This window comes from Myotis myotis, unplaced genomic scaffold (genome assembly GCF_014108235.1).
Source record: "Myotis myotis isolate mMyoMyo1 unplaced genomic scaffold, mMyoMyo1.p scaffold_m19_p_10, whole genome shotgun sequence".
In the NCBI taxonomy this organism is placed as follows: Eukaryota; Metazoa; Chordata; class Mammalia; order Chiroptera; family Vespertilionidae; genus Myotis; species Myotis myotis.
Window position 1 is genome coordinate 41,158,653 of NW_023416314.1, and position 27,152 is coordinate 41,185,804.

The window sequence follows — 27,152 nt, forward strand, 5'->3', positions numbered from 1 at the left end:
GTGGTAATCTCCCTGATATCTATCTTCGCAATGATTTTTTGGATCTGACACCAAAAGCAAAGGCAACAAAAGCAAAACTAATCAAGTGGGACTACATCAAACTAAAAAGCTTCTATATAGCAAAGGAAACCATCAGTAAAATGAAAGGCAACCTACTGCAAGGGAGAAAATATGTGCAGATCATACATCTGAATAAATGGTTAATATCCAAAATTCATGAAGAAATAATTCAATTCAATAGCAAAAAAAAAAAAAAAAAATCTGATTAGAAAATGGGCAGAGAATCTGAATAGACATTTTACATTTGGCCAACAGGTACACAAAAAAGGTGCTCAACATCACTAATTACCAGTAAAATGCAAATCAAAACCACATAAATTATCACCTCACACCTGTTAGAATGGCCAACATCAAAAAGGCAAGAAACAAGTATTGGCAAGGAAGTGGAAGAAAGGGCACCATTGTGCGCTGTTGGTGGAAATGTATGGTGTAACCACTATAGAAATCAGTATCAAAATTCCTCAAAACATTTAAAGTAGAACTGTCATACAGCCCAGCAATTACACTTGCAGATATTTATCCAAAGAAAATGAAAAAACTGCCTCAAAAAATATATGTATCCCCATGTTCATTATTTATGACTAGAGGCCCAGTGCACGAATTCGTGCACCAGTGGGGTTCCTCAGCCTGGCCTGTGGACATTCCCCAAGGGTCCTGGATTGAGAGAGGGCACAGGTCAGGCTGAGGGATCCCACCAGTGCACGATCAGGACTGGAGAGGGACTGCGGGGGGCTCCAGGGCGTGTCTGGCCCATCTGACCCAGTCCTGATCGGCCGGACCCCAGCAGCAAGCTAACCTATCGGTCAGAGCGTCTGACCCCTGGTGGTCAGTGCACGTCATAGCTACCGGTAGAACGGTTACTTGGGCTTTTATATATATAGATAGATAGATAGATAGTCAAGATATGGAACCAACCTAAGTGTCCAAAGATGGATAAAAGTATAAAGAAAATGTGTGTGTGTGTGTGTGTATCCATATATATATATGGATACATATTTTTTATATGTACATACACACATACATATACATATACACACACATACATATACATATGGGCAGAATATTATTGAGATAAAAATACAATAAAATCTGGTCATCAACAAGATAAAATTTGGGAGCATTATGCTAAGTGAAAAAAGACAGAAAAATACAAATGCAACATGGTCTCACTTATATGTAGAATCAAAAAAAAGACAATAAAAAGTGAACTCATGATAGAACAAATCAGTGGTTGCTAGAGGTGGGGGAATAGGTGAAACAGGTAAAAGGGGGGGTTCAAAACTGCAAATTTCTGGTTATAAGTCATATGGATATAATGTACAGCATGGTGACTAAATTTAATACTGTATTGCATATTTGAAAGTTGCTGAGTAAATCATAAAAGTTCTCATCACAAGAAAAAGAAATTTTGTAACTATGTATGGTGACAGGTATTAATTGTACTTACTGTGGTGATCATTTCCCAATATATATAAATATTGAATCATTATGTTGTATATTTGAAACTAATATAATTATACCTTAAAGAAATCAGCTTAGCGCTGGCCAGGTAGCGCAATTAGTTAGAGGGTTGTCCCAATATGCCAACATTGTAGGTTCGATCCCTGATCAGAGCACATGTAAGAAGCAACCAATGAATGCATAAATAAGTGGAACAACAAATTGATGCTTCTCTTAAATCAATTTTTTAAAAATTATTTTATTGATATTTGAGAGAGAGAGAGAAAGGGAAAAGGATAGAGTATAAACATCAATGAGAGGAAAACATCATCTATCGATTGCCTCCTGCACATCCCTACTGCGGTTCAAGCACACAACCAGGAATCGAACCTGTGACCTCCTGGTTCCTGGGTCGACACTCAACCACTGAACCACACTGGCCAGGCTCTCTCAAATCAATTTTTAAAAATCAGCTTAAAAAAAGATGTCTAAGATAGTTAAAGGAGCTATTTGTATACAAAAGCAGCATAGAAGAACCACTGATTTACTGCTAAGTACCATCTTATCAATACCCAAAGGATCTTCATCCTCCTTAAATCTATTCCATTTATTCAGAAATTCAGACATTATCATATAGTCACTTAAACTTGTCCGTAAGTATTTACCAAGAAAACAAGCTGATAACTCTAAAGAATAACTGAATGATCTGGCAACACCAATTAATTGTAGCAGGTATCCCAACCTTGAATAATGTGGATTAATCACTACCATTATGAAGCACAATCCCATACTGAATAGTATAAATGACAATGACATAATGATGGCCCCAAATCTCTTGCTCCATTTCCAGATTTGTTATAGGACTTATTTCTAAATCACAAGATTATCTCTGCCCACAAAATCAAAGTTGACAACTTCCCACAAAAATAGGAAAATCAAAGAAAGCTTTATTTAGATCTGGATCTCTCAGTAATACTGAAGTAAGTTCCTCCAAGAGTATAACAAAACTGCTGCCCTGCAACCTCCATCTGACTTAGAAGTTACAGGGCATCCTTCCTCTGAGGGCCCCAATTATTCATTCTTTAATTCATTTAACTAACTTTTAGTGAGCACCTACTAATTGCCAGGCACTCAGTCAACATTAGGAATTTTAAAAAAGGGCAATTCAACTTCAGCACGTAAGTTGGTGAGACACATCAGATAATGAAGAGACCTTTTATTTTCAAATCACTGAACATGAATATAAATATATTCATACAAAAACAAATAATCTCCAAATAAACCCAAAATCTGCAATCATGGAATAACATCCAATACATTTCAGAAGTCTAACCTATTTTATCAAGTACAGCCTACACAAACACTAAGTCAAACAGAAGTAACATATGACCCTGGCTGGTTTGGCTAAATGGATAGAGTGTCGGCCTGTGGACTGAAGGTCCTGGGTTCAATTCCCATCAAGGGCACAGGCTCGAGTTGCAGCGACAATCTGCAGTAGGGGGCATGTAGGAGGCAGCCAATCAGTGGTTCTCTCTCATCATTGATGTTTCTATCTCTCCCGCCCTCTCTGAAATCAATAAAAAAATAATTTAAAAATAAACAAAGCCATTCAATACTTAAAAAAAAATATGTATGCATTTTCAAAGGGAGCAAAAATGGTTCTTGGAAGGGCTAAAATGGTCTTAAATGGCTCCTTGGAAAAGATAGTGATTTAAAAAAAAAAAAGGTTGAAAAGCACTGATTTAATGCTTAAGTATCTTTTCCATCTTAATTCTGTAGATAAAAACAAGTACACAAAATAGATGTCCATGTTAACCAAGTCCACTGCCTCAAAACCTTTCTTTCATAGAGTACAATCAAAAAGAATTATAGGTGGAATGACAATCATTACTAGGAGCGATCAAGCAAAAGGAGTTACGAAATACATAAATATTGGAATTGGAACCTGACAAGGACATATCTACTTCACATAGTTCATATTACTGTAAAAAAATATAACCTTTTAATGGTCAATTAAGATAGTCCCTTTCTCCAGTACATTACAAGATCATTTAAAAACTCACTGAGCCCTGGCTGGTGTGGCTGAGTTGGTTGGAGTGTCGTCCCATAAACAAAAAGGTGGTGGGTCAGAGTGTGTAAGGGAAGCAACTGATCGATGTTTCTCACATTGATTTTCTCTTTCTCTATTCCTCTCTAAAATCAATTTTTTAAAAAACTCACTGAAAAACTATGTGACTACTGATCTATGGCAAATAACCATGTCTTTGCATTCACATCCCACCAGATATCCAGCACCTAATGATGTATCTGAAATCCTTAGCAAATATTTAAACCACTATTTCATTTGGTGATAAAATGAACTTTCCATTATCTGATTTAACACAATAATGTTGAATTTGTTTGAAAATTTGATTTGGTAGTTATGGGAGGCATTTAACATAATATTGTATGATGTTTCTTTTAAACGGGTTTTAATTTTCCCCAAGAATAATTTAGGGCTTGTTTTGTCAATTATTGTTAAATCTTATTTGAATTTTCAGAATTTTTTACAATGAACGTGCAATAAAAAATAAAGCTTTTGCAACTATAACTAAAAATCCACAAAATCAAAAAGGACTCAAATAATCAAATCTCAAAAAATAACAGAAAACAACATTTAAAACAAGAATCATGACATTCTTGTTTCTATGCACTACTTCCCTGTTTAAAACCTGGCCTAACAGAATGTATTATCTCAACCAAATATGTTTCATTTATGGGTTCTCAACTACTGATTTAAGAAACTAATCCAAAGAAAATGTGTCCTTTGGAAAAAATCTATCTCCATTAGAGAACCAACTTTCTGCAAAGTACTGCTGCATGTGCTGAATGGCCCATTTTATCCAAAGTAGAGAGTTCAAACATATATGAATGAGGAAAGGCAATTGAATATCTCTTGTATCTCAACCCATGTCCATGATTTTAAATCTTTCCCTCTTGTACTGACATTGAGCTATAGCTTACCTGAGAATTTTTAAATATTCCCAATCATATGAATCAGGAGAATGATGTGTGGTATAGTCAGTGTAACTTTAAGAGAGCCAAACCTGCTTTTTATATGTACCAAAATTGGAAGTGTTTGTATTGGTTCCTAAAGTCAGGGTTGGTTTGTTACCAAAGAGCCCGCCACTGGTTGTACCAAATGAAGGAGCACTGGTTGTGCTGGTTCCAAATGTAGTAAGCTTGTTATTGCCAAACAGGGTCTAAAAAGAACAGAATACAGGGAAAAATTTTAGTATAAAAAACAGTAAATAGAGGTTAACTCGGGTATGCGGGATTGGTGTGAAGGAAAGGAGAGATGTCAAATCCATAATTCTCTTTCATCATTGATGTTTCTATCTCTCTCCCTCTCCCTTCATCTCTGAAATCAATAAAAATATTTTTTTAAAAAAAGATAACAGGAGGATGAATAAAGACTATCAGAGCCCTAGCTGGTTTGGCTCAGTGGATAGAGCATCTGTCTGTGGACTGAAAGGTCCGGGGTTTGATTCCGGTCAAGAGCACATGCCTGGGTTGTGGGCTCAATCCCCAGTGGGGAACATGCGGGAGGCAACTGATCAGTGATTCTCTCTCATCATCGATGTTTCTATCTCTCTTTCCCTCTTCCTTCCTCTCTGAAATCAATAAAAATATATTTTAAAAAAAAGACTAGCAGAAAAGTAAACTAGTCTGAGCAACATTAACATTATGAATACAGCCTCAGAAGTTAATGGAAATCCCTCAGCAAATAGAAGATTTTAGAGAGGCAAAGAAAAATAATATAGGAATCAAATTTATTTTTTTTAACCTGGTAACAGAAATGTACCATGTATTTAATTAGCCAGTAGAAGCAATTACAATAAAAAACTTAAGCATTCTATAATATAAATCAGCAGTTCTCAACCTGTGGGTCTCAACCCCTTTGGGGGTCGAATGACCCTTTCACAGGGGTCGCCTAAGACCATCAGAAAACACATATATAATTACATATTGTTTTTGTTGAAGGGTCCAGGTTTGATTCCAGTCAAGGGCATCTCAGTTGCAGGCTCCTCCCTGACCTGGACCCTGGTCTGGCTCCTGTAGGAGGCAACCAATCGATATGTTTCTCTCACATCAATATTTCTCACTTGATTAATCACTATGCTTTAATTATGTTCAATTTGTAACAATGAAAATACATCCTGCATATCAGATATTTACATTACGATTCATAACAGTAGCAAAATTACAGTTATGAAGTAGCAACGAAAATAATTTTATGGTTGGGGGTCACCACAACATGAGGAACTGTATTAAAGGGTCGCAGCATTAGGAAGGTTGAGAACCACTCATATAAGTGAACCTTCAAAGCATTAAGCGAAAGAAATCTGTCACAAAAGACCACACATTATATGAAATGATCAAAATAGGTAAATTCATAGACAGAAAGCAGGCCTGAGGTAATTGGGGGCAATGAGAAGTGATGAGTATGAGGTTCCCTTTTAGGGTGATAAATATATTCTAAAATTGATTGTGGTGATAGTTTCACATTCTGTGACTATAATAAATAGCCACTGAATGTAAACTTTAAAAGGGTAAATTGTATGGTACGTAGATTATATCTCAATAAGGTTATTTAAAAATAACTTTCAGAGGCATTATATAATTTTCACAATTTCTCACCTCAACTAGCTAACCAAACAAAGTTAAGAAATAACAGATTCCACTCTCTATAAAATCAGAACTACGTGTTTTGGAGGTTTTTTTAAATTACCCACAACAATATGTTTAAAGCTTTTTATAATGGGCACATAATACAAATTGACTGCTTCATACTAATTCTCATACAATTTAAGTGGTAATCAAGAATTTACTATTGTTTTTAAGTCAAGCACATTCTAAAATTATAATTTACTTAAATAACTTAACAAGGAAAATAATTCAGTTAAGCCTTCAGCAACATGAGAATTATAAAAACACCAACAATTAACAATTTGATCAATACCAAAAATATTTAATTCTCAAATATCATATCAACTTGTCACCTAAAACAGGTCAGAACAAAAAGTTAAAAATTACCTGATTTAAGAATGAAAGCATCTCAATTTAGACTCAACAATTTTAATTAACAAATTGGAGGATAGTTTGCTATCAAAAGTAAACTGCACACAAGCATGAGGTAAAGAAGTTTAAAAAGGAACTTACTATTTGAAAAGTGACCTATTAAAGTTACCTAATAACTTTTCAGTATCAAATCATATAATATACCCAATAAAATATTTGAAAAACAAGTCAAATCTTTTTTAGAAATTCCCTTAACAGATTTAAACACATCTTCATATTATAATCAAATGTAAAAACCTACCGAACCAACAGCACCAAATCCAGTACTGGTCTGCCCAAAGAGACCTGTTCCTGTTCCAAATGCTGTCCCAGTGCTGGTGTTTGTAGCTGTCCCAAAAAGACCTCCCGGCTGCGAGGCTTGGGTTACTCCAAATAAACCCTGCAAGAGATAACCTAGATTAAAAGATGTCCTACAGTAGTCATTTTAAGAGATTTTCTTAGATTAATACTAATAGTCGACTTTTTTTAAGTTTATGTGATAAGTAGTATCCTTAACACTCTACATAGAGCATTTCTTTTCTTCACAACAACCCTTAAAAGCTGGGCAATTTTCCTAAAGAAAACAAACCTCAGAGCAGTCAAAAATTTGACCAATATGTCACAGCTATGGAGTGGCAGAACCAAATTTCAAATAAGCAAAGCTTGTATCGCCCAATGTTTAAGATATTTTACTTATGCATTAGTTCACAAAAGAAAATTATTGCACTAATGGACTATTGTTGAAGTGACAATTTAAAGTAGTATTTTTAAACAGTTTCATTGAGACATAATTTACATATAAAATTTACTCATTTATACACTATTCAATGGTTTTGTGCAACCATCCTCACTCTCTAAATTTAGAACACTTTTATCACTATAAAAAGAAACCCCAGGGCCCGACTGGTGCTGCTCAGTGGTTGAGCACTGACCTATGAACCAGGAGGTCACAGTTTGATTCCGGGTCAGAACAAAATGCCTGGGTTGCAGCCTCGATCCCCAGTAGGGGGCATGCAGGAGGCAGCAGATCAATGACTGACGTTTCTATCTCTCTCTCCCTCTCTCCTCCTCTCTGAAATCATAAAAAAATATATTTAAAAAAACCCAACCGGCTCATAAGGGGCAGGGCCAGCTGGCCAACCTCCCACGTCCCTCCCCTGCCCCCCTGCCGACCTGACCCCTGTTGGCCCCCATTGGAGTGGGCTGGTCAGATCCCACCCGCGCACAAATTCGTGCACCAGGCCTCTAGTCCTATCCTATATAATAAAAGGGTAATATACAAATAGACCAAATGGCAGAACAACCTAACAACCAATCAAAGCATAATATGCAAATGATATGCTAAGGCTGCTCAATTGCTCGCTATGATGTGCACTGACCACCAGGAGGCAGATGCTCCAACCGGTAGGTTAGCTTGCTGCTGGGATCCAGCCGATCAGGACTGAACGAGATGGGCCTGACATGCCCTGGAGCCCTCCCACAGTCCCTCCCAGGCCTGACTGTGCACTGGTAGGGTCCCTCAGTATGGCTTGCACCCTCTCGCAATCCAGGACACCTCGGGGGATGTTGGAGAGCCAGTTTCAGCCCGATCCCACAGGGGAGTGGGCCTAAGCCATCAGTCAAACATCCTTAGCACTGCCACGGAGGCAGGAGAGGCTCCCGCCACTACCGCTGTGCTAGCCAGCCGTGAGTCCAGCTTCTCACTGAGCAGCACTCCCCCTGTGGGATCGGGCTGAAACCGGCTGTCCAACATCCACTGAGGGGTCCCAGATTGCGAGAAGGCACAAACCAGGCTGAGGGACCCCACCGGTGCACAACTGAGGCCAGAGAGAGACGGGGGAGGTTGGCCAGCTGGGGAGGGACTATGGGAGGGCTCCAGGGCATGTCCGGCCCATCTCACTCAGTCCTTATTGGCCGGACCGGATCCAGCAGCAAGCTAACCTACCAGTTGGAACGTCTGGTCCCTGGTGGTCAGTGCATGTCATAGTGAGTGGTTGAGTGGCCTTAGCGTATCATTAGCATATTACGCCTTGATTGGTTGAACAGACGACCAGTAGACGGACACTTAGCATATTAGGCTTTTAGTATGTAGGATACGCTGAACCAAGTTTTCTGGGAAAACTCCCACTTGGTCATGGTATATAATCCTTTTCAATACGCTGCTGAATTCGGTTTGCAAGTATTTTGATGATTTTTTGGGGGGAATAGCTGTACTTGTTTTTTCATCAGGCAGAGTATCTCTAAAACTCTGAACATATAAAAAAATTAGAGATAGACCTTGGTAATTCTTGGTAAATTCCAAGAATTCTAATAAAAAAGCTTACTCTGAATTCCCTTTAACTGTATACGTCCCTAAAAGAGCCCCTAGATAAAACTAGTAATGATGTATGGAATTCCTCTTTTACTTTCTACACAGAAGCATTTACCCAATATGGCTCTGAGATGTGGCTCTCCCTTTATTTATTTTAATTAATTAAACTTCTTTGCCTGACTCTGCTTAAGGGAACAAACTAAAAGAACATTCTGAAATATAGCCAGTAATTTATAACTATTTTCTCCTACAATCTACAGAATGGCTGGAGTCAATGCCCTAAAGTGTAGCTTCAGGGTGGCAAACTGTAGTACACCCAGCAGCTCTTACTGATAAGAAAATATGCTCAGAAAAGATAAGTGACTTGCTCTACAGCCTCTCAATGAGTACAGAGTAGAGCCTGAAATAGAATCTAGGTATTAATTATTCAAAAATTTTGCTCTCTTCCCATTACTACATATCATCAATCCTTAAGAAATGTAGTACAGGTAGAACTTGCTTTGACATGATAAAATCCTAATTACTTAGCTCTATAAATAAGACCTGGAGTTACCAGGTGTACTGGTTACTAAGGTGGATATTTTTCAATAGGTGGAGTTACACATGTTGATATGCTATTTGATATGTATGCTATTTTGTATTGACAAGCTTCAAAACTTTGTATGTCAAATTTGCTGAAGGTATTAACATCATAGATATTTTTATGCTTAAAAATGTCGAGTTTCGTGCCAAAAAGAGCATTTATAGGAAGTTTTAATTCATTATTTTGAAAAAAAGTGCTGCTGAAAGTTATCATATACTTTGGGAAGCTTATGGTGAACATGCTCTATCTCAAGACACTTGTGAACGCTGGTTTAAATGCTTTAAAAGTGATGACGATTTAGATGCGAAAGACAAAGAATGTCCAGGTCAACCGAAAAAGTTTGAAGACCAACAATTACAAGCATTATTGGCTGAAGATGCGTGTCAAACCCAAAAACAACTTGCAGAAAGAGTAAACGTTGCTCAGCAAACAATTTCCGATCGTTTACAAGCAATAGGAAAGATTTTAAAGGAAGGAAAATGGGTGCCACATCAACTGAATGAAAGATAAATGGAAAACCGAAAAGTCATCAGTAAAATGTTGCTTCAACAGCAGGAAAGTCTTTTTTGCATTGAACTGTGACTGGTGATGAAAAGTGAATTTATTTTGAGAATCCCAAACGCACAAAATCATAGGTTGATCTAGGTCAACCATCAACATCGACTGCAAGGCCAAATTGCTTCGGTAAGAAGACAATTCTGCGTTTGGTGGGATCAGGAAGGTGTGGTGTATTATGAGCTTCTAAAACCAGGTGAAACTGTTAATAATGATGGCTACCAACAACAAATAATCATATTGAACCACACTTTGATCGTAAAATGATGAGAATGGGCCAGAAGACACAGCTAATAATTTTGCTTCATGATAACGTACCATTACACACTTCAAAACCAGTTAAAGACACACTAAAAGATCTTGTCTGGGAAGTATTAACCCACCCGCCGTATTCACCAGACCTTGTTCCTTCAGATTACCACTTGTTCCTATCGATGGGGCACGCACTTTCTGAGCAGCACTTCAAAACAAAGAAGTGGAAAACTGGGTCTCTGAATGGTTTGTCTCAAAACAAGAAAAGTTCTATTGGGACGGTATCCACAAATTACCTGAAAGATGGGGGAAATGTGTAGCTAGCGATGGACATTACTTTGAATAAAGCACTTTTGATGTTTCTCTTGAAATTATCGTGTTTTCTTTGATTACAAAATCCACATTATTAACCGGTACACCTGATATTTAAGGGCCTGTTTCCTTACCATGGTGTTGGTGCTCGGCTGTCCTAGGGTGCTGGTATTACCAAAGGAAAAGCCAGTGTTCGGGGTGGTTGTGGCCTGGGCAAATGGTTTGTTGAAGAGGCTGGTAGTTTGCTGATTCTGTTGGCCAAAGAGACCACCTGGATTTGTTCCAAATCCAGTCGTACCTTTCAGGAAATAGAAATAAAGAAAAGGAAAAATAAATGGAGGGCAAAAAACTCCGAACCTCACATTATCCAGTTACTACAACAGTCTTATTATATGGATTACATCTCTATTGCCCTACTCAAACCAAGTAACTGTTTCATTTTCCAACCTATTTCACCTAACTCCAGATTTCCTTCAGACTTTAATTCTTACAATAATACTAAGTCCAAGAACCCTGGCTGAACTAAGTGATCCTCCTTCTTGAGCCCATAACGTTCTTCTATTTTAGAAGACAGCATGCTACATTCAAAGTCTATGTGTGCATTTTAACCTTGTTAGACTAAGTTTTTCTTCAGAACAGAGGCTTTCTCTTTATATCAACGCTAGAGGCCCGGTGCATGAAATTTGTGCATGGGTAGGGTCCCTAGCCCTGGCTGGCAATCAGAGCCAATCTGTGGGGCAACCAGCAGGGCCCCCGCTGGCACCCGCCTTGGATGGCCTGGCGCCATCCCCTCACCGACCTTGCCCCCTGCTGCCACCACTGGTTGCCTCCTGCAGAGGGAGGCGACTGGCAGGGTGATCGGGGATGGGGGGTGCCCCCGCTGGCACCCACCTTGGCTGGCCTGGGGCCTGTGGGCTGGGGAAGCTCCTGTGTTGAGCATCTGCCCCCTGGTGGTCAGTGTGCGTCATAGCGACCGCTCGTTCTGCCGGTCAATTTGCATATTAGGCTTTTATTATATAGGATATTTAGCATAGGGTGTGACATGACAATACTCAAAGAATATGTGGCTAAATGAAATCACAGAATACGAAAACTGAAGAGAATGTTAAATGCCACTTAAAATGTGTTTATTAGTGTATTTTTGTGTGTTTGTATAGATCACTCTAGAAATCTACGAAAAGTCTAACTTTTGCTATTTCTCCAGAGGCAAACTGGTGGCTTAGGAAGGGAAAGAAAAGATTTTTGGTTATAAATACTTTTTAAAAAATATTGCATAAACTTTATATCATATATGTGTATTACCTTTGCAAAAGTAATATATTTATAAAGTAATTTAGTAATCATCCTAGACTTCTTTCACACCTTACATCAAATCAATCTACTAGCAAATCCCATTAGTTCTAGTCAAATTAACATTCTTACCATCTCCACAGCACCATTCTCATTCAAGCCACATCATCTCTCATGTAGATAGAACACTAGCTTTTCTAACTGACTTGTTTCCACCCATGTCCCATAACAATCCACTCTTAATATAGCAGCTACCAGAATGATCCTTCACTCACAATCATATGATTTCTCTTTCTAAACCAGTGGTTCTCAACCTTCCTAATGCTGCGACCCTTTAATACAGTTCCTCATGTTGTGGTGACCCCCAACCATAAAATTATTTTCGTTGCTACTTCGTAACTGTAATTTTGCTACTGTTATGAATCGTAATGTAAATATCTGATATGCAGGATGTATTTTCATTGTTACAAATTGAACATAATTAAAGCATAGTGATTAATCACAAAAACAATATGTAATTATATATGTGTTTTCCAATGGTCTTAGGCGACCCGTGAGAAGGTCGTTCGACCCCCAAAGGGGTCGTGACCCACAGATTGAGAACTGCTGTTTTAAACCCTTTAATGGCTTCCCAACTCAAATAAAAATTCAAATCTTGACACTGGCCCACAAAGCCCTTCAAAATACTGTCCCTATATTCCCCAGTACTTCCCCTTGTCTCTCCTTTGCCAAAAACAGATTTTTAGAGTTATAGTTTCCTCTAGCTGGAATGTTCTTCCCCAAAAAATCTGTATAGCTTTATGCCTCACCTTCTTCAGCTAGGTGGCTGCTCAAATGTTACCTCATTAGCCCTAGCTGATTTGGCTCAGTGGACGTTGGCCTCAGTTACAGGCTCAATCCCTGCCCCCAGTCAGGGTGTGTGTGGGAGGCCACCAATCAATGTGTCTCTCTTGCATATGTTTCTCTCTGTCTCTCCCCCTCCCTTCCACTCTCTCTAAAAATCAATGGACCAGTCGGTTTGCTCAGTAGTTGAGCTTCGACCTATGAACCAGCAAGTCATGGTTCAATTCCTGGTCAGGGCACATGCCCGGGTTGTGGGTTTGATCCCCTGTATGAGGCATGCAGAAGGCAGCTGATCAATGATTCTCTCATTGAGTGAGTCACTCTCTCTCCCTCCCTCCCTCCCTCTCCCTCTCCCTTCCTCTCTCTGAAATCAGTAATATATGAAAAAATAAAATCAATGGAAAAATATACTTGGGTGAGTATTAACAACAAAAAATGTTACTTCATTAGTAAAGCACTTTTTAACCATCTTCATTTAAAACTGTATGTCTCCTCTGGGAAGTGTTGGGGATAAGAGATCAACCGAAGGACCTGTATGCATACATATAAGCATAACCAATGGACACAAGACACAGGGGGGTGGGGTGAGGACATGTGTGGGGGGTGGGGGGGGAGCGGGGTAGGGGAGGTTGGGGGAAGGTCGATGGGGGAAAAAAGGAGACATATGTACTACTATTTGTAATACTTTAACCAATTAGAAAAAAAAGTTAAAGAACACAAAAAAAACTGTATGCCTCCCTACCTCCCCCAAAACACCAGGCCCTCCTTATTCCTTCAGCATCCCTGAATTATTTTTCTCCTTAGCACTTCTGACGTTATTTTTAGTAATGGTTTACTTTTAGTTGTCTGTCCCTCCTCAATATAGCCCAATATGATGTCAATTGCTTACTAGTTCCAAAGGCTGTTTTGTTCTGACCATATGCGAAGCCTGAATTAGTGGTGGAGGAGCTGAAGAGTCCTGTTGCACTAGACGTGGCCGGAGAAGTCCCAAACAAGCCAGTTGTGGTACCTGCTCCAACCTGGTTCTGGGGGCCTTTCCGGTTAGCCTGATAATCCTCTAAACGAAGTTCCTAGAGGGAAAACATATTTCCAATTTTACTATGCAGCCAAAAATGTATTTAGGAGACTAACACCTGAATTTACTATTTAAGTTCTATGGTAACACAAAAAACCATGACTATAAAATAGAAAACTACAAGTGACATTAATTTAGTATCATTATAGAAAACATTCTCAATAGTGTATAACGGACATTAAAATATATACCATTTTTTCCATAAACTACAGGCCAAAGAATCTACCCACCTTAATCTTAATTTTCTTTTATAAACAACTAGAGGCCCGGTGCACAAAAATTTGTGCACTCGGGGGGAGGGGGAGTCCCTCAGCCCGGCCTGTGCCCTCTCGCAGTCTGGGACCCCTCAGGAGATAACGACCTGCTGGCTTAGGCCTGCTCCCGGGTGGCAGAGGGCAGGCCCAATCCCTAGGTGCAGCCCCTGGTCGGGCTCAGAGCAGGGCCGATTGGGGAGTTGGGGCGCTGCCCCGTCATGCACAGAGCAGGGCAGATTGGGAGGTTGTGATGCCACCCTCAGTCACGCTCAGGGTAGGGCCAATTGGGGGGTTGGGGCACCGTCCCGTCACACTCAAGGCAGGGTCGATGGGGAGGTTGCGGCGCCACCCCTGTCACGCACAGAGCAGGGCCAATCAGGGGGTTGGGGCGCTGCCCCCGTCACACACAGAGCAGGGCCCATCAGGGGGTTGGGGCGCCGCCACTCTCATACTCAGGGCAGGGCCGATGGCGAGGGTATGGCTCTACCCCATCACACACAGAGCAGGGCCCGTGGGGGCGGGGGGGGGGAGGGAGTTGGGGAGCTCCCCCCTGTCAGGCACAGAGCAGGGCTGCTCAGGGGGTTGGGGCCCCGCCCCCTGTCACACACAGAGCCCCAGGGCGATCAGGGGGTTTGGGCGCTGCCCTCTGTCACGCTGATCCCGGTGCCGGGAGGCATATTACCCTTTTACTATATAGGGTAGAGGCCTGGTGCATGGGTGGGGTGGCTCGTTTGCCCTGAAGGGTGTCCTGGATCAGGGTGGGGGTCCCCACTGGGGTGCCTGGCCAGTCTGGGAGAGGGACTGAGGGCTGTTTTCAGGCTGGGAGTGACTGAAATTCCCAACCGCTCCTTTTTTTCTTTTCCTTTTTTATTCTGGGCCAGCTTTTCCTTGAGGCTTGGCTCCAGCTCTTAGGCCTCCGAGGCTGAAGGTAGGTTTTTTACAATGTTGCGAATCTGCTGGCTGAAGTCCGGCGGTATTTGTTACAATGTTTCTTAAACTGCCCGCTCAGAGGCCTGCAGCCGCAGGCGGGGAACGGGGAACGTTGGTTTCCTCCAACGATCCTCTGTCACTGAGGCAAGCAAGCCTCATGTTAGTTTCAAGCTGCCTGGCTGCCGGCCGCCATCTTGGCTGACAGTTAATTTGCATATCTCGCTGATTAGCCAATGAAAAGGGTAGCGGTCGTACGCCAATTACCATGTTTCTCTTTTATTAGTGTAGATAACTTTTTTAATAGAAAATTTTATTCAACATACAACATTTTCCAGCAAAAAAAGGCAATATAAAAGAGTTGGCGTACTTTGCTACTACCGAAACAAATAAAAAATACTGGAAAAGGATGAAAATAAGTGTGATTTGAGATTCTATTTTACTGCACTCAAAACTAGACATGCAGGTGGCATTAACTCCAAAATAAAAGGTCAGGAGTTTTTACAAAGTTAACAGCATACTAACCACTAGTGAGCATGCCCTTTGCTAAAAGGCTCTCCCCTTTTTTTTTTTTATTTGTTCCACCCGTCCCATTTTAAGGAAATTCCATTTATAATTTTTTCACCTGCATGTATGAACTCTTAAGATCATTAAGTTTGCGGAGAGGCAGCATAGTACACATACCTCAATTATATTTAACAGTGTTCCATTTAATAAAAAGACCCCAGAATGTCAGATTTTATTCAATGCATCCCCTTTGCAAATGGGCTGCAGAACAGTAGCTGACAGAAGTGAGATCAGTTTATTAAAAAGACCCAGGTAGCCCTGGCCAGTTTGGCTCAGTGGATAGAGCATCGGCCTGCGTACTAAAGGGTCCCGGGTTCAATTCCTCCAGGGCCAGGTTGCAGGCTCGATCCCCAGTGGGGGGTGTGCAGGAGGCAGCCGATTGATGTTTCTCTCTCATTACTGATGTTTTTATCTGATTCTCCCTTTCTCTTTCTCTCTGAAACCAATCAATTAAAAAAATAATTAAAAAGACCCAGGTAGCACCCTGGCTGGATGGCTCAGTTGGAGTATCGTCCTGTGTACCAAAATGTTGCAGGTTCCATCCCTGAAGGCAACCAATTGATTTCTCTCTCTCTCTCTTAAAATCAATTAAAACATATCCTCCAGTGAGGATTTTAAAAAAAAAAGAGAGAGACCCAGGCAGCTGATGAGAGATCTGAGGATAATGCTTTGTTTCAGTACACTGCTTTTTATTATCCTATCTAATAATAGACAAACATGGTAATTAACCATAACTTTGCTACCCTTCCCATTGGCTAATCAGGGTGATATGCAAAATAACTGCCAACTAAGATGGCGGCTAATTTGCATACTGCAGGAAGATCCCGCTGCACAGCCCAAGGCGAGATCCTGGCCTGCCGTGTCTTGGGCGGGGTGGGCGGCAGCAGATCTGAGCTGGGCAGGATCCGGGCCTGCAGTGTCTTGGGTGGGGTGGGCGGGGCGGGCAGGGCGAGCGGCAGCGTGATCCGTGAGAGGGCACAGGTTGGGCTGAGGGACCCCTCTTCCCTGCCAGTGCACAAATTTTTGTGCATGGGCCTTCTAGTCTAATCTAATAAAAGAGAAACATGGTAATTGGCGTACGACCGCTACCCTTCCCATTGGCTAATCAATGAGATATGCAAATTAATTGCCAGCCAAGATGGCGATAACCGCCAACAAAGATGGCGGTTAATCTGCATACTCGCAATGATGAGAGGAGAAAGGGGAAGGACTGAATGGTGATTGGCAACCCAGGCGGCAGGCAAGCGTTGGGGGGTAGGCAAAGGCCGCCCTTCCCCAACCCCCAGCCGGTGATCGCCATGGGAAAGCTGGGGTTGCTGGCTGGCCTGCGGCCCTGATCACCATGGCAATTGGAGGGCAGGAGGGCCGGAGCGCAGGCCAGGCAGCAACTGCAGACCCCCACCATGGTGATCGGAAGGGGGGGAAGTCCGGAGCACAGGCCAGGCCGCAACACTGGACCCCCCGCCATGGCGATCGGAGGGCAGGAGGGCCAGAGCGCAGGCGAGGCATCAACCCCGGACCCCCACCATGGCAACTGACGGGCGGGAGGGCCTGCGTCCCTCGATCGCCATGGTGATCGGAGGGCGGGAGGGCCAGAGCGCAGGCCAGGCAGCAACCGTGGACCCCCACCATGGCGGTGGAAGGGCGGGAGGGCGGGGTGCAAGCCAGGCATCAACCCCGGACCCCCACCATGGCAACTGAAGGGCGGGAGGGCCTGCGCCCCTCGATCACCATAGCGATCAAGGGGAGGAGGGCAGGGCGCAGGCCAGGCCGCTACTGGGACTCCTGGAACCTCTCTTAAAGGTTCTCTTAAGGGAGTTGGCGAGGGACCTCGGAGAGCCCCAGGGGGCCCTGGTGCCAGCAAAACTGAGACCTGGGGCACGTCTCCCCAGAAGGTCCAGAGAACAGCCACTGCCGCCCGCCCGCATGCCAGCGCAAGGCATGGCACGCTGGGCCCGAGCACCCACCCCCTCCCGGAGGCCCCTGGCTTGCTCATGCAGCCCTGGTCACATCACCAGAGCAGCTATAAGGCACAGAAAGCACCAGGGACAGCCGCTTGCCCCCAGCCGCATTTGCAAAGACAAGGCCGGAGGGTGTGAGGGCCGGCTCAAATCTCCTTCTCCCTCCTTTTGCTCCTCCTCTGGCTGCTTAGCTTGCCCAGCTTCTTATCCAGGCTCCTCTGCAGCTGGGCCCACTTGGCGGGGTCCAGGGACCGGTCCTTGGCCCCACTGCCAGCGAACAGCACTCCCTCCCAGCTGATTCTCTGTGGGGCGTGGGCGCGGGCCCTGTCCCCACAGCCATGGATCTTGGGCAGGCAGTGGCTGAGGCAGTAGTGGTGGCTGCAGTGTGGGCAGAGCAGTCCCGGATTACGAGAGGGATGTCCGACTACTGGTTTAGGCCCAATCCCTGTAAACTGGCAGGACATTTTTCGAGGGGTCCCAAATTCGGGAGGGTGCAGGCCAGGCTGAGGAACACACCCACCCCCGTGCACGAATTTCGTGCACCGGGCCTCTAGTCTATATAATAAAAGCCTAAGCAACCATTACATGGAAAGACTGGAACTGGTGCTATTATGCACACTGACCACTAGGGGGCAGACGCTCAATGCAGGAGCTGCCCCCTGGTGGTCAGTGCACTCCCACAGGGAGAGCTCCACTCAGCCAGAAGCCGAGCTCACAGCTGGTGAGCACAACTGCCACAGTGGAAGCCTCTTCCGACTCCACAGCAGCAGGCGCAGCAGGTTGGGATGAGTGCGAGCGGTGCGGCACCCGGCCCCAATTCAGGCTCCTCCCTGGCCGCCTGCTGCGTGGTGCACTGCTATATCCCTCAAGGGGTCCCAGACTGCGAGAGGGCGAAGGCCTCTAGTTTAGTATAATAATCTTGTCTACTCCCACTCTAAATGTAAAAATCAACAGATTAAACGATGAAGGATTCTGGAGAGTTCAGAAAATTTAAGGAAAGAAGGGATAAAATTTAGTAGTTTTGTCTCACAAGTCATGATGTTTCTGCACTCTCCAAAAAAGCAAATGCAGTTGAGATTTAGGAAGAAGCAACAGCTACAATCAGGGATAATAAAAATGTACAAAGAACTACACAGTAACAAGAATAAACAAACTAACTTCATGCAACAACATGGACGATCTCAAAGTCAAGAGAAACTTAAGAGCACATAACGTAAGATTTCATCTTTAAATGCAAAAGTAGGCAAAACATGGGTATCCAGGTTAGTGGTTACCTTTAGAAGGGGAGGATTATGACTGGGGGGTTGGGCACAAAGGGTACCCTCAGGGGTGCTGGTAATGCTGTGTTTTTAGATCCTGGTTACATGAGTGTAGTTTACTCAGTGAAAGCTTACTATGTTGTATACTTACAACTTTACATAAGTTTATTAAAAACACACACATGGCCTGGCTGGTATTGCTAAGTGGTTAGCAATACAGCCCACACACCAAGGGGTTGAGGGTTTGATCACCGACCCTGGTCTTGGCAGGAGGCAAACAATTGATGTTTCTCTCCCTCCCCCCCCCTCCCCACTTTCCCTCCCACTCTCTTTAAAAATCAATGGGAAAAATACCTTCAGGTAAGAATTAACAAAAATAAACAAATGAAAAAACACACATATATCCCAGACACACACTGCCCAGTGTAGTGTGAGCAACACCCAATCAGAATACACTATTAGTAGAATTAGCCTGTACATACAATCTGAATATTGCTCCTGCCTAAAACAACACATATCTAGAAATAGCACGTTAATTTAAAAAATAATTCGTTTTTTACATAAACCTAATGTAAATCGCTTGAGCCTAAAAATAATAAAAAAAATTTTCAAAAGCTGTTCTCCAATAGAATCAAAAGGTTAGGTTGATATTCTGTATTGCATTTTACTGACCTCTAGTGACTTGCTTTCATATTCTTTCATAGCAGTGATACACTGGTGCTTGGTACTGATGTTAGTACTAACTCCAGCTTTAACCATAGTATCCGTACCAGTTAGAGGCTGCAACAGAAGATAAAAGCAAATTTGAAAGTCTAAAGCAAATGTATAAATCTAGGCTTGATATCCCTACTCTCACAGACACAATTCTGCAACCATTGAACCCTATTAACTAGTCCATTAGGTCTTTTACTGATGAGATGGTTCCAAGGATGCTTGACTAAATACACACTGCATGTCTGTTCTCTCCCTACGTCAATCTCAATAATAGTTATCACAAACCCAGAAACTAATCCCATAACCAAATCATCTAATTATCTACTAAAAGATATTTAATATTTAAAACTTTATCCAATTTATCCAATATACCCATTTAAACCTCTATTTCTGAGATGGATCTCTTTTGAAATGTTTGCTTTATAACTATTATTGCATTTAACAAATATGGAAGCCTGATTCCCCCACCCTCCGCCTATGATCATATGAGGAAAAAGAAACAACTAAAGATTCTTACTTAAGTCTGTACTTTTCTCAATTATTGTACTTTCTAAGAGACAACACATAGTATTTTTTTCTCTATCATTTGTATTTACTTTTATTTTAAATTAAGAATTCTAAATTCAGTACTGTTATGAATTTACCACCTTGCCTGAGAAATTCTGTACTTTCTGAACTTTTGACAAGCCCTATTTTTGCCAGATTGCCATCAGGCTAACTGCCTCAAGCCTATCCTAAGTATCTTCCAACCAATCACATCAAGTGGTATTCCATATATTTTTGTAAACAATAGCTTCCGCTCTAATCCTCTATCCACCTCCTCTCAAAAATCCAAAGAAAACAAAACTCTATTGCCCCATTTTGCCATTTCACCAACAAAAAAGCTTTATTTTTAACTAACATACAATACTGATGAGTGATTCCATGTATCTCTTTGAAGAGGTCTTATTTTCCTACAGTTTGCCCCACATTCCTTATTTCTATAAAGAATGTTTGACCATTCAGAAGCCAAATTATGAACACAGTAAATACTAGTACAAATTCAACCTTATATTACCTGTTATAATCAACATTGTGAATACAAATTTGACTGGGGTGAATATAATTCAAATATGCATTATAATCTAAATTTCTATTTCAAGACCTTGCCTTTCTACTATACAACTAATTACAGATTTTGTTCTCAGCACATCTTTTGGGAAGAATGAGACTAAACTTTGCATAATTCGAAGGAGAAAATATTTTAGGATTCATCCTACAAATATACAAATGGGAGAGAAGTTCCACAAAGTTGGAAGAAAATACTTACATTAAATTTAATGGTAGTCCCAGTGGGAGCAGCTGTAAAACTACTGGGCCCAAAAAGGGAGCCAGATGTGTTTCCAAAAGGATTGGAGGTGGTATTTGTAGTTCCAAAAAGTCCCCCACTGTTAGTACTTGTTCCAAAATCTATAAATTAGATAGAAAAAATTAGATGGTAACAGTAAAGAATGTAAGAACCTGTAAGGTATCTTGAAATTAAACTGTGGCACTAGAACAGCAGTACTTTCACAACCTCAAATTTTCTCTTTCAAATTTCGTTTTCACTAGCAGGTATTTCATACACATACACACACACACACAACTCTAAGCTCACAACTCTGAAGTGACACAAAATCTGAATCCTAGCCCTAACCGGTTTGGCTCAGTGGACAGAGCGTCAGCCTGCGGACTCAAGGGTCCCATGTTCGATTCCGGTCAAGGGCATGTACCTTGTTTGCAGGCACATACCCAGTGGGGAGTGTGCAGGAGGCAGCTGACTGATGTTTCTAACTCTCTATCCCTCTCCCTTCCTCTCTGTAAAAAATCAATAAAATATATTTTTTTAAAAATAAAGTCACTGCATCACAAAACATTTTTTAAAAAAAATCTGAATCCTATATTCAGCTAAGTTTCCACGAAGTCCTACTTGGGTATCATTGAAATACAAGTTAAAAAAAAACAGTATTTTTTTTTCATTATAAATTTTATCTCATTTCTCATTTCTTGTCAAGACTAATACTAAATGAGCTTGTATTTCTTTTAAAAATAAAATGTATTTTACTGAATTTTTACAGAGAGGAAGGGAGAGGAATAGAGAGTCAGAAACATCGTTCAGCTGCCTCCTGCACACGCCTTACTGGGGATGTGCCCGAAACCAAGGTACATACCCTGGACCGGAATCGAACCTGGGACCCTTGCATCTGCAGGCCGACGCTCTATCCACTGAGCCAAACCGATTAGGGCAAATGAGCTTGTATTTCTGAAAGCATCTTATCACAACAGACTTCAACAAGGGCCATAGTATATTTTATTTACATATTACTAAAAACACCCACACATAACCAGAAAGTTTAAAACATACAAATGGTCCTATTATGACAACTAAACAGGTTAATGTAAAATTTCACACAGAAAAATAATATAGAAAAATTGGTAGGCATGCTGAAAGTAGATCCTCTCATTATCTTACTTTTCCAAAAGGCTCTTTTTAAAAATTAATTGGAAAAAAATAATAAAAATTAAGTGAATTTAACTGTTCTATAAGGGGTATTTTGCAAAATATGAGAAATACTACTTTAAAGAAGTTATCTATTTAGAGCCAGAAATGTCAGCAAGTAATGGAAAGTTATCTGCCAATACTATTTAATACTAGGCGATATCCTAATTACCATGTTAAAAAGAAAGCACTCTCAATGGCAAATTATTTTCTAAAAACATATTCTAATCTACAAAGTAAATAGATACATCTCTTTTGAATTCGTACGTTAGATTGCATTTTACATTGTCATGGTTAAATATTTCAACATCCCCCAAAAGTTTTCCCTTTGTAACATACTGATAATTTGGTAACTTAGTCGTTCTGCCATTTGCTTGTGCTGGGAATGGCAGCAACTCACAGTCCACATCTGTTCAACTAAAGTGCTGTGTGGAGAAACATCCCCAGATCACATTTAGATTAAAACAGAAAGAAGCCATCAATTAAACATATCTGCCATGGGCAAGAAATGGAGGAAACTAACCATGTCATGGCCAGTATTTGTCACTGCTGCTCTAGTCTCTCTCCATACCAAATGTGAAACGGAGATAAAAAGGTGCCCATGCCACACAATACTGTTGACTACACACATTCCTCCTCATAATTTTTCCTGTCTTAACACTTATGACACCACTCTAACCTGGCTTTTCATCCCATCTCTGGTCATTCTATTATCAGGTGCCTCTACCTTCACATATCCCTTAAATACTAATGCTTTTCCGATTTCCATTCTTGAAGAGATGTACATCCCCCCACCCCCCTTTTCTAGTCTATTAAACTTTCAATATATTTTGAAGTTTTCTTCTCCCTCTGTTTCTGCCATCTGGTGGGGGAAAAAGATGTTGAGCACAGGGAAAAAGAGAAGAAAAAAACACATTCAATAGAAAATCTGATTGTTAAATGTAGATGTCCAATGATGTCCTACTTACTCCCAAAGCCAGTTGGCTTATTTTGTGCAAAGGCATTGTTTTGGGATGAGAAAAGACTGGTCCCTGTGCTTGCAGCTCCAAACAAGCTATTTGATGTTCCTGTTGATGTGCCAAACCCAAAACCGGTGCTTGTGGAGGTAGCTGGCTGGCTAAATGAACTGGAACCAAATAATCCTCCTGGGAGATGGAAGGGGGTAAAAAACAGTTATACAGATATATTAGAGCCACTTTGTGAAGTCCTATATCAGCTATAAATAAGTCAACTCTATTCCACATAAAGCCCCTACCTGGTTTGGTCTGTGAATTTCCAAATAGGCCTCCAGTATTGTTACTAGAACCAAATGCAGATGTTCCAAATGCCCCTCCACTAGTAGTGCCAAAGCCAGTATCTGAAAAAATCAAATCCATGGTTAAAATAAGATCTAAATCAGGTGATAATATAAAAAAGAATATTGATATCTCTTAATATTCTACATCTGGATAGGACCATTGGTCTAATCTTTTTTAAAAATTTATTATTGACAGTACTATAGATGTCCTCCCATTTTCCCCCCTCCAACTACCATTCCCCCACCCCAGGCCTTAACCACAATATTGTATGTCTATGGGCTATGCATATAGCATATCCAGTAACTGCCACAATAATATATATATATATATATGCATGTATATATATATATATATATATATATATATATATTTTTTTTTTTTTTTTTTTTTACAGAGAGGAGAGGAGAGGGATAGAGAGTTAGAAACATCGATGAGAGAGAAACATCGATCAGCTGCCTCCTGCACACTCCCCACTGGGGATGTGCCCGCAACCAAGGTACATTCCCTTGACCAGAATCGAACCTGGGACCCTTCAGTCTGCAGGCCGATGCTCTATCCACTAAGCCAAACCAGTTCAGGATGCCACGATATTTTGAATTTAATTAAAAAAGGTCTGCCGCTTGCATCTATAGATGCTTATAGCAGTTAACTGGTTAAATGTTCTTAAGTTAATCTCTTCCTGTCCCCCTTGTCTAAACAATTTTTTTAAAATTCCATCAGACTACTAATTATAAAGCTAATTAAGCCACAGGCATTTTTTCCCCATTGTCCCCAGGTAAAGTAAGAAAACAAAGTGAAAAGGTGTGACTTCAACAGGTAGGTTAAAAAAAAGGGAGGGAGGGGGAGTGCCAAGGTAACTAGTTACTGAGTTACATACAAAAGTAAAATCATCAAAATTAAAGTATTAATATTCTCTTCACACATCATATACTCCATAATCAATGGGATGAACAGTCCTTAATTTTCTAGAGAACATCAGAATGACCTGGAAGTGTTTTCAAAATATATATGTTTAGATTCCAACCTCCAAGATCCTAATTCATAGTTCTATAATGAGAAATATGTACTTTGAGGAGAAAAAGGTGACTCTTAGGAACATTCTTAATTTAAAAATCAAGGACCTAGATATAGAGTGCTCTACAAGGTCAGGACACCTGAAAATGTTTCTCTATCATTTTTATTAAGCATGATTGAGGTTTGTAGTTATGCTTTTTAAAAATCCTCAAAAAATTAAGAATAGAACTACTATATGAACCAGCAATTCTTCCTCTGGGAAGTTATTTGAAGAGTATGAAAACACTAATTTGAAAAGATATATGCACTCCTATGTTCATTGCAGTATTATTTACAATAGCCAAGATATGGAAATAACCTAAGTGTCAATGGATGGATGAATGAATAAAGATGTGAGATATACATTTAAAAAAATGAAATAATGCCATTTAAGACATTATGAATGGAGATTGAGGGTATTGAACTAAGTGAAATTAAACCAAAAAAGGACAAAAATTGTATGGTTTCATTAATGTATAATATAAAACAAAAACAACAAATGAATAAACAAGATAAAACAAAACCACTCAGATACAGACAAAGATTGGTGATTAGCAGAGAGGATGGAGGTTTGAGGGGAAGACTAAATAAGTTAAGGAGGTCAAATGTATGGCAACAGAAACTAGACTTTTGGTAGTGAGCATGCTACAGTGTAGAGAGATCATACCCCAAACTTATGTTATTAACCAATATTGCCTCAAAAAAACCCAACAGCCCAGCCAGCATGGCTCAGTGGTTGAGCGTTGACCTATGAACCAGGATATCAAGGTTCAAGTCCTGGTAAAGGGCACACGCCCAGGTTGCGGGCTCGTTCCCTAGTGTGGTGTGTGCAGGAGACAGCCGATCAATGATTTTCTCTCATCATGGATGTTTCTATCTCTCCCTCTCCCTTCCTCTCTGAAATCAATAAAAATATTAAAAACAAACAAAACAAAAAACACAAACCAACACACAAAAAATTATTTTAACAAAACATTTTTAAATGAGTGAATACGCGTTGCTATAGGAAACTAGTGTCACGCACAATACTGGGTGGGGAGGGGAGTGGATCTCAGGAAGGCTGGTGGGAATTAGGGAATTAGACACTTTAACAATTCTGTTTCTGAACATCACATCTTTTTCATATAGTAAATCTCAGAGCAGTTATTCAATAATTGCAGTAGGCTTCAATATTTAACAAGTTATTTCCTGGTCTGAAAATTAGAAACAAACTAACTTTTTGCTAAAAGGACCAATAAAGCCCTGGCCGGTTTGGCTCAGTGGATAGAGCATATGCCTATGGAATGAAGGGTCCCGGATTCAATTCCTCTCAAGGGCACATGCCTGGGTTGTGGGCTCCATCCCCAGTTGGGGGTGTGCAGGAGGCAGCCAATCAACGATTCTCTCTCATCATTGATGTTTCTAGCTCTCTCCCTCTCCCTTCCTCTCTAAAATCAATCAAAATATATTTTAAAAAAAGAAAAAAAAATTTTTAATAAAAAGGCCAATATAAAAATATTTTAAGTACCAACTGATGATCAGAAAGTCTTGAAAACTCAGAATTTATTTCTATAGTCTTAGAAAAATTTCACAAGATCTTATCCTGATCATTTCTTCAAAAAGATTTTGCTATAAAAACGGAAGTATAAATAAAATTCCTCTCTAAAGCCATCAAAGTGGATGTGTTCTTCATAAGAATAGCTTAAGATTCCCTCCCCCACCTTTTTTTTTTAAACTTACTCTGCCCAAATGTTGAAGTTGTGCCAAAGCCACCTGTACCACCCCCAAAGGGTGTTCCAAATGACTTATTAAACATCTTCAAAATGAGTCTGCTTCAGAATGCTGAAAAGAAGAAAAAATTATCATTTTATAATTATCATCACAGAATACAATGTAATTATTTCAGAAAATACATCAGGCCATATAAACTCCCTTAGATCTGTTCAAATTGTAGCATAATGCTCACCACTCTCACTCAATATCCTATAACTTTGTATAATAAATTAGACCTTGAAAAATTGGGCTGAATAGCACAAAGTGAAGTTAAAGTTCAGATCCCACCAAAAGATCCCTTTAAAACAATGTTTTTTAACCTTCTATAAACCTAAGCCTGCCCTTTTAATGACGATTTCAGGTCCACAGTGCTAGATTTTGACATGCTCATCTAGGAGGTTATGCACAATTCCCATAAAAAATTATAGTAATATTCTGCTATCCTAACCACCTGAGAAGCTAAAATTTTTGTCAAGGTTTATTTTCCATAGTTTGCATTGTAAAAAGGTTTTCCCTCTTTTTTTGTATATAAAAGGGAGAAGGGATGGGGTGGGGAAGAGAGGGAGAGAGATAGAGACACATAGATTGGTTGCTTCCAGAACCCGCCCCTACTGCGGTGGGGATTGAACCTGCAATTAAGGTACACACCCTTGACCAGGAATAGAACCATTGAGCCTTACCAGCAAGGGCTTACTTGTATTTTTTGACAGATACTATGATTTTCCTATGATGTACACATAATTCAAGTTTTTTCTTCTAGTAAAATCATGCCTTGTTCATATAATAAAATTAAATATAACTTTTCTTTGTTCCAGTGTCCCATTAGTACATAAACACCTAAAACATTATGTGCAACATTGGAAAAGATGAAGCTGTCTTTATTATTTTTTTAAATATATTTTATTGATTTTTTACAGAGAGGAAGAGAGATAGAGAGTTAGAAACATCGATGAGAGAGAAACATCGATTCAGCTGCCTCCTGCACACCCCCTACTGGGGATGTGCCCGCAACCAAGGTACATGCCCTT

The 27,152-nt window shown here is 40.6% G+C and overlaps 1 protein-coding gene across 10 annotated transcripts in view; it reads right to left on the minus strand.

The window, feature by feature from the left end:
• NUP98 (nucleoporin 98 and 96 precursor) overlaps window positions 1–27,152 on the minus strand; it is a 102,031-nt gene that overhangs the window by 65,158 nt on the left and 9,721 nt on the right. For 4 of the 10 annotated variants that reach the window (XM_036325148.1, XM_036325147.1, XM_036325151.1 and 1 more), the window contains exons 2-10: window positions 26,092–26,193; window positions 23,277–23,378; window positions 22,990–23,166; window positions 20,813–20,952; window positions 19,462–19,569; window positions 13,636–13,816; window positions 10,748–10,911; window positions 6,863–7,000; window positions 4,604–4,742 (exon numbers count right to left, since the gene is read on the minus strand). In XM_036325148.1, coding sequence (XP_036181041.1) covers window positions 4,604–4,742; window positions 6,863–7,000; window positions 10,748–10,911; window positions 13,636–13,816; window positions 19,462–19,569; window positions 20,813–20,952; window positions 22,990–23,166; window positions 23,277–23,378; window positions 26,092–26,167 — 1,225 coding nt within the window. In that variant the 5' untranslated portion in view covers window positions 26,168–26,193. The remainder of the gene's footprint in view (window positions 1–4,603; window positions 4,743–6,862; window positions 7,001–10,747; window positions 10,912–13,635; window positions 13,817–19,461; window positions 19,570–20,812; window positions 20,953–22,989; window positions 23,167–23,276; window positions 23,379–26,091; window positions 26,194–27,152) is intronic. The other 6 variants (XM_036325149.1, XM_036325153.1, XM_036325144.1 and 3 more) reach the window with 3 other exon arrangements.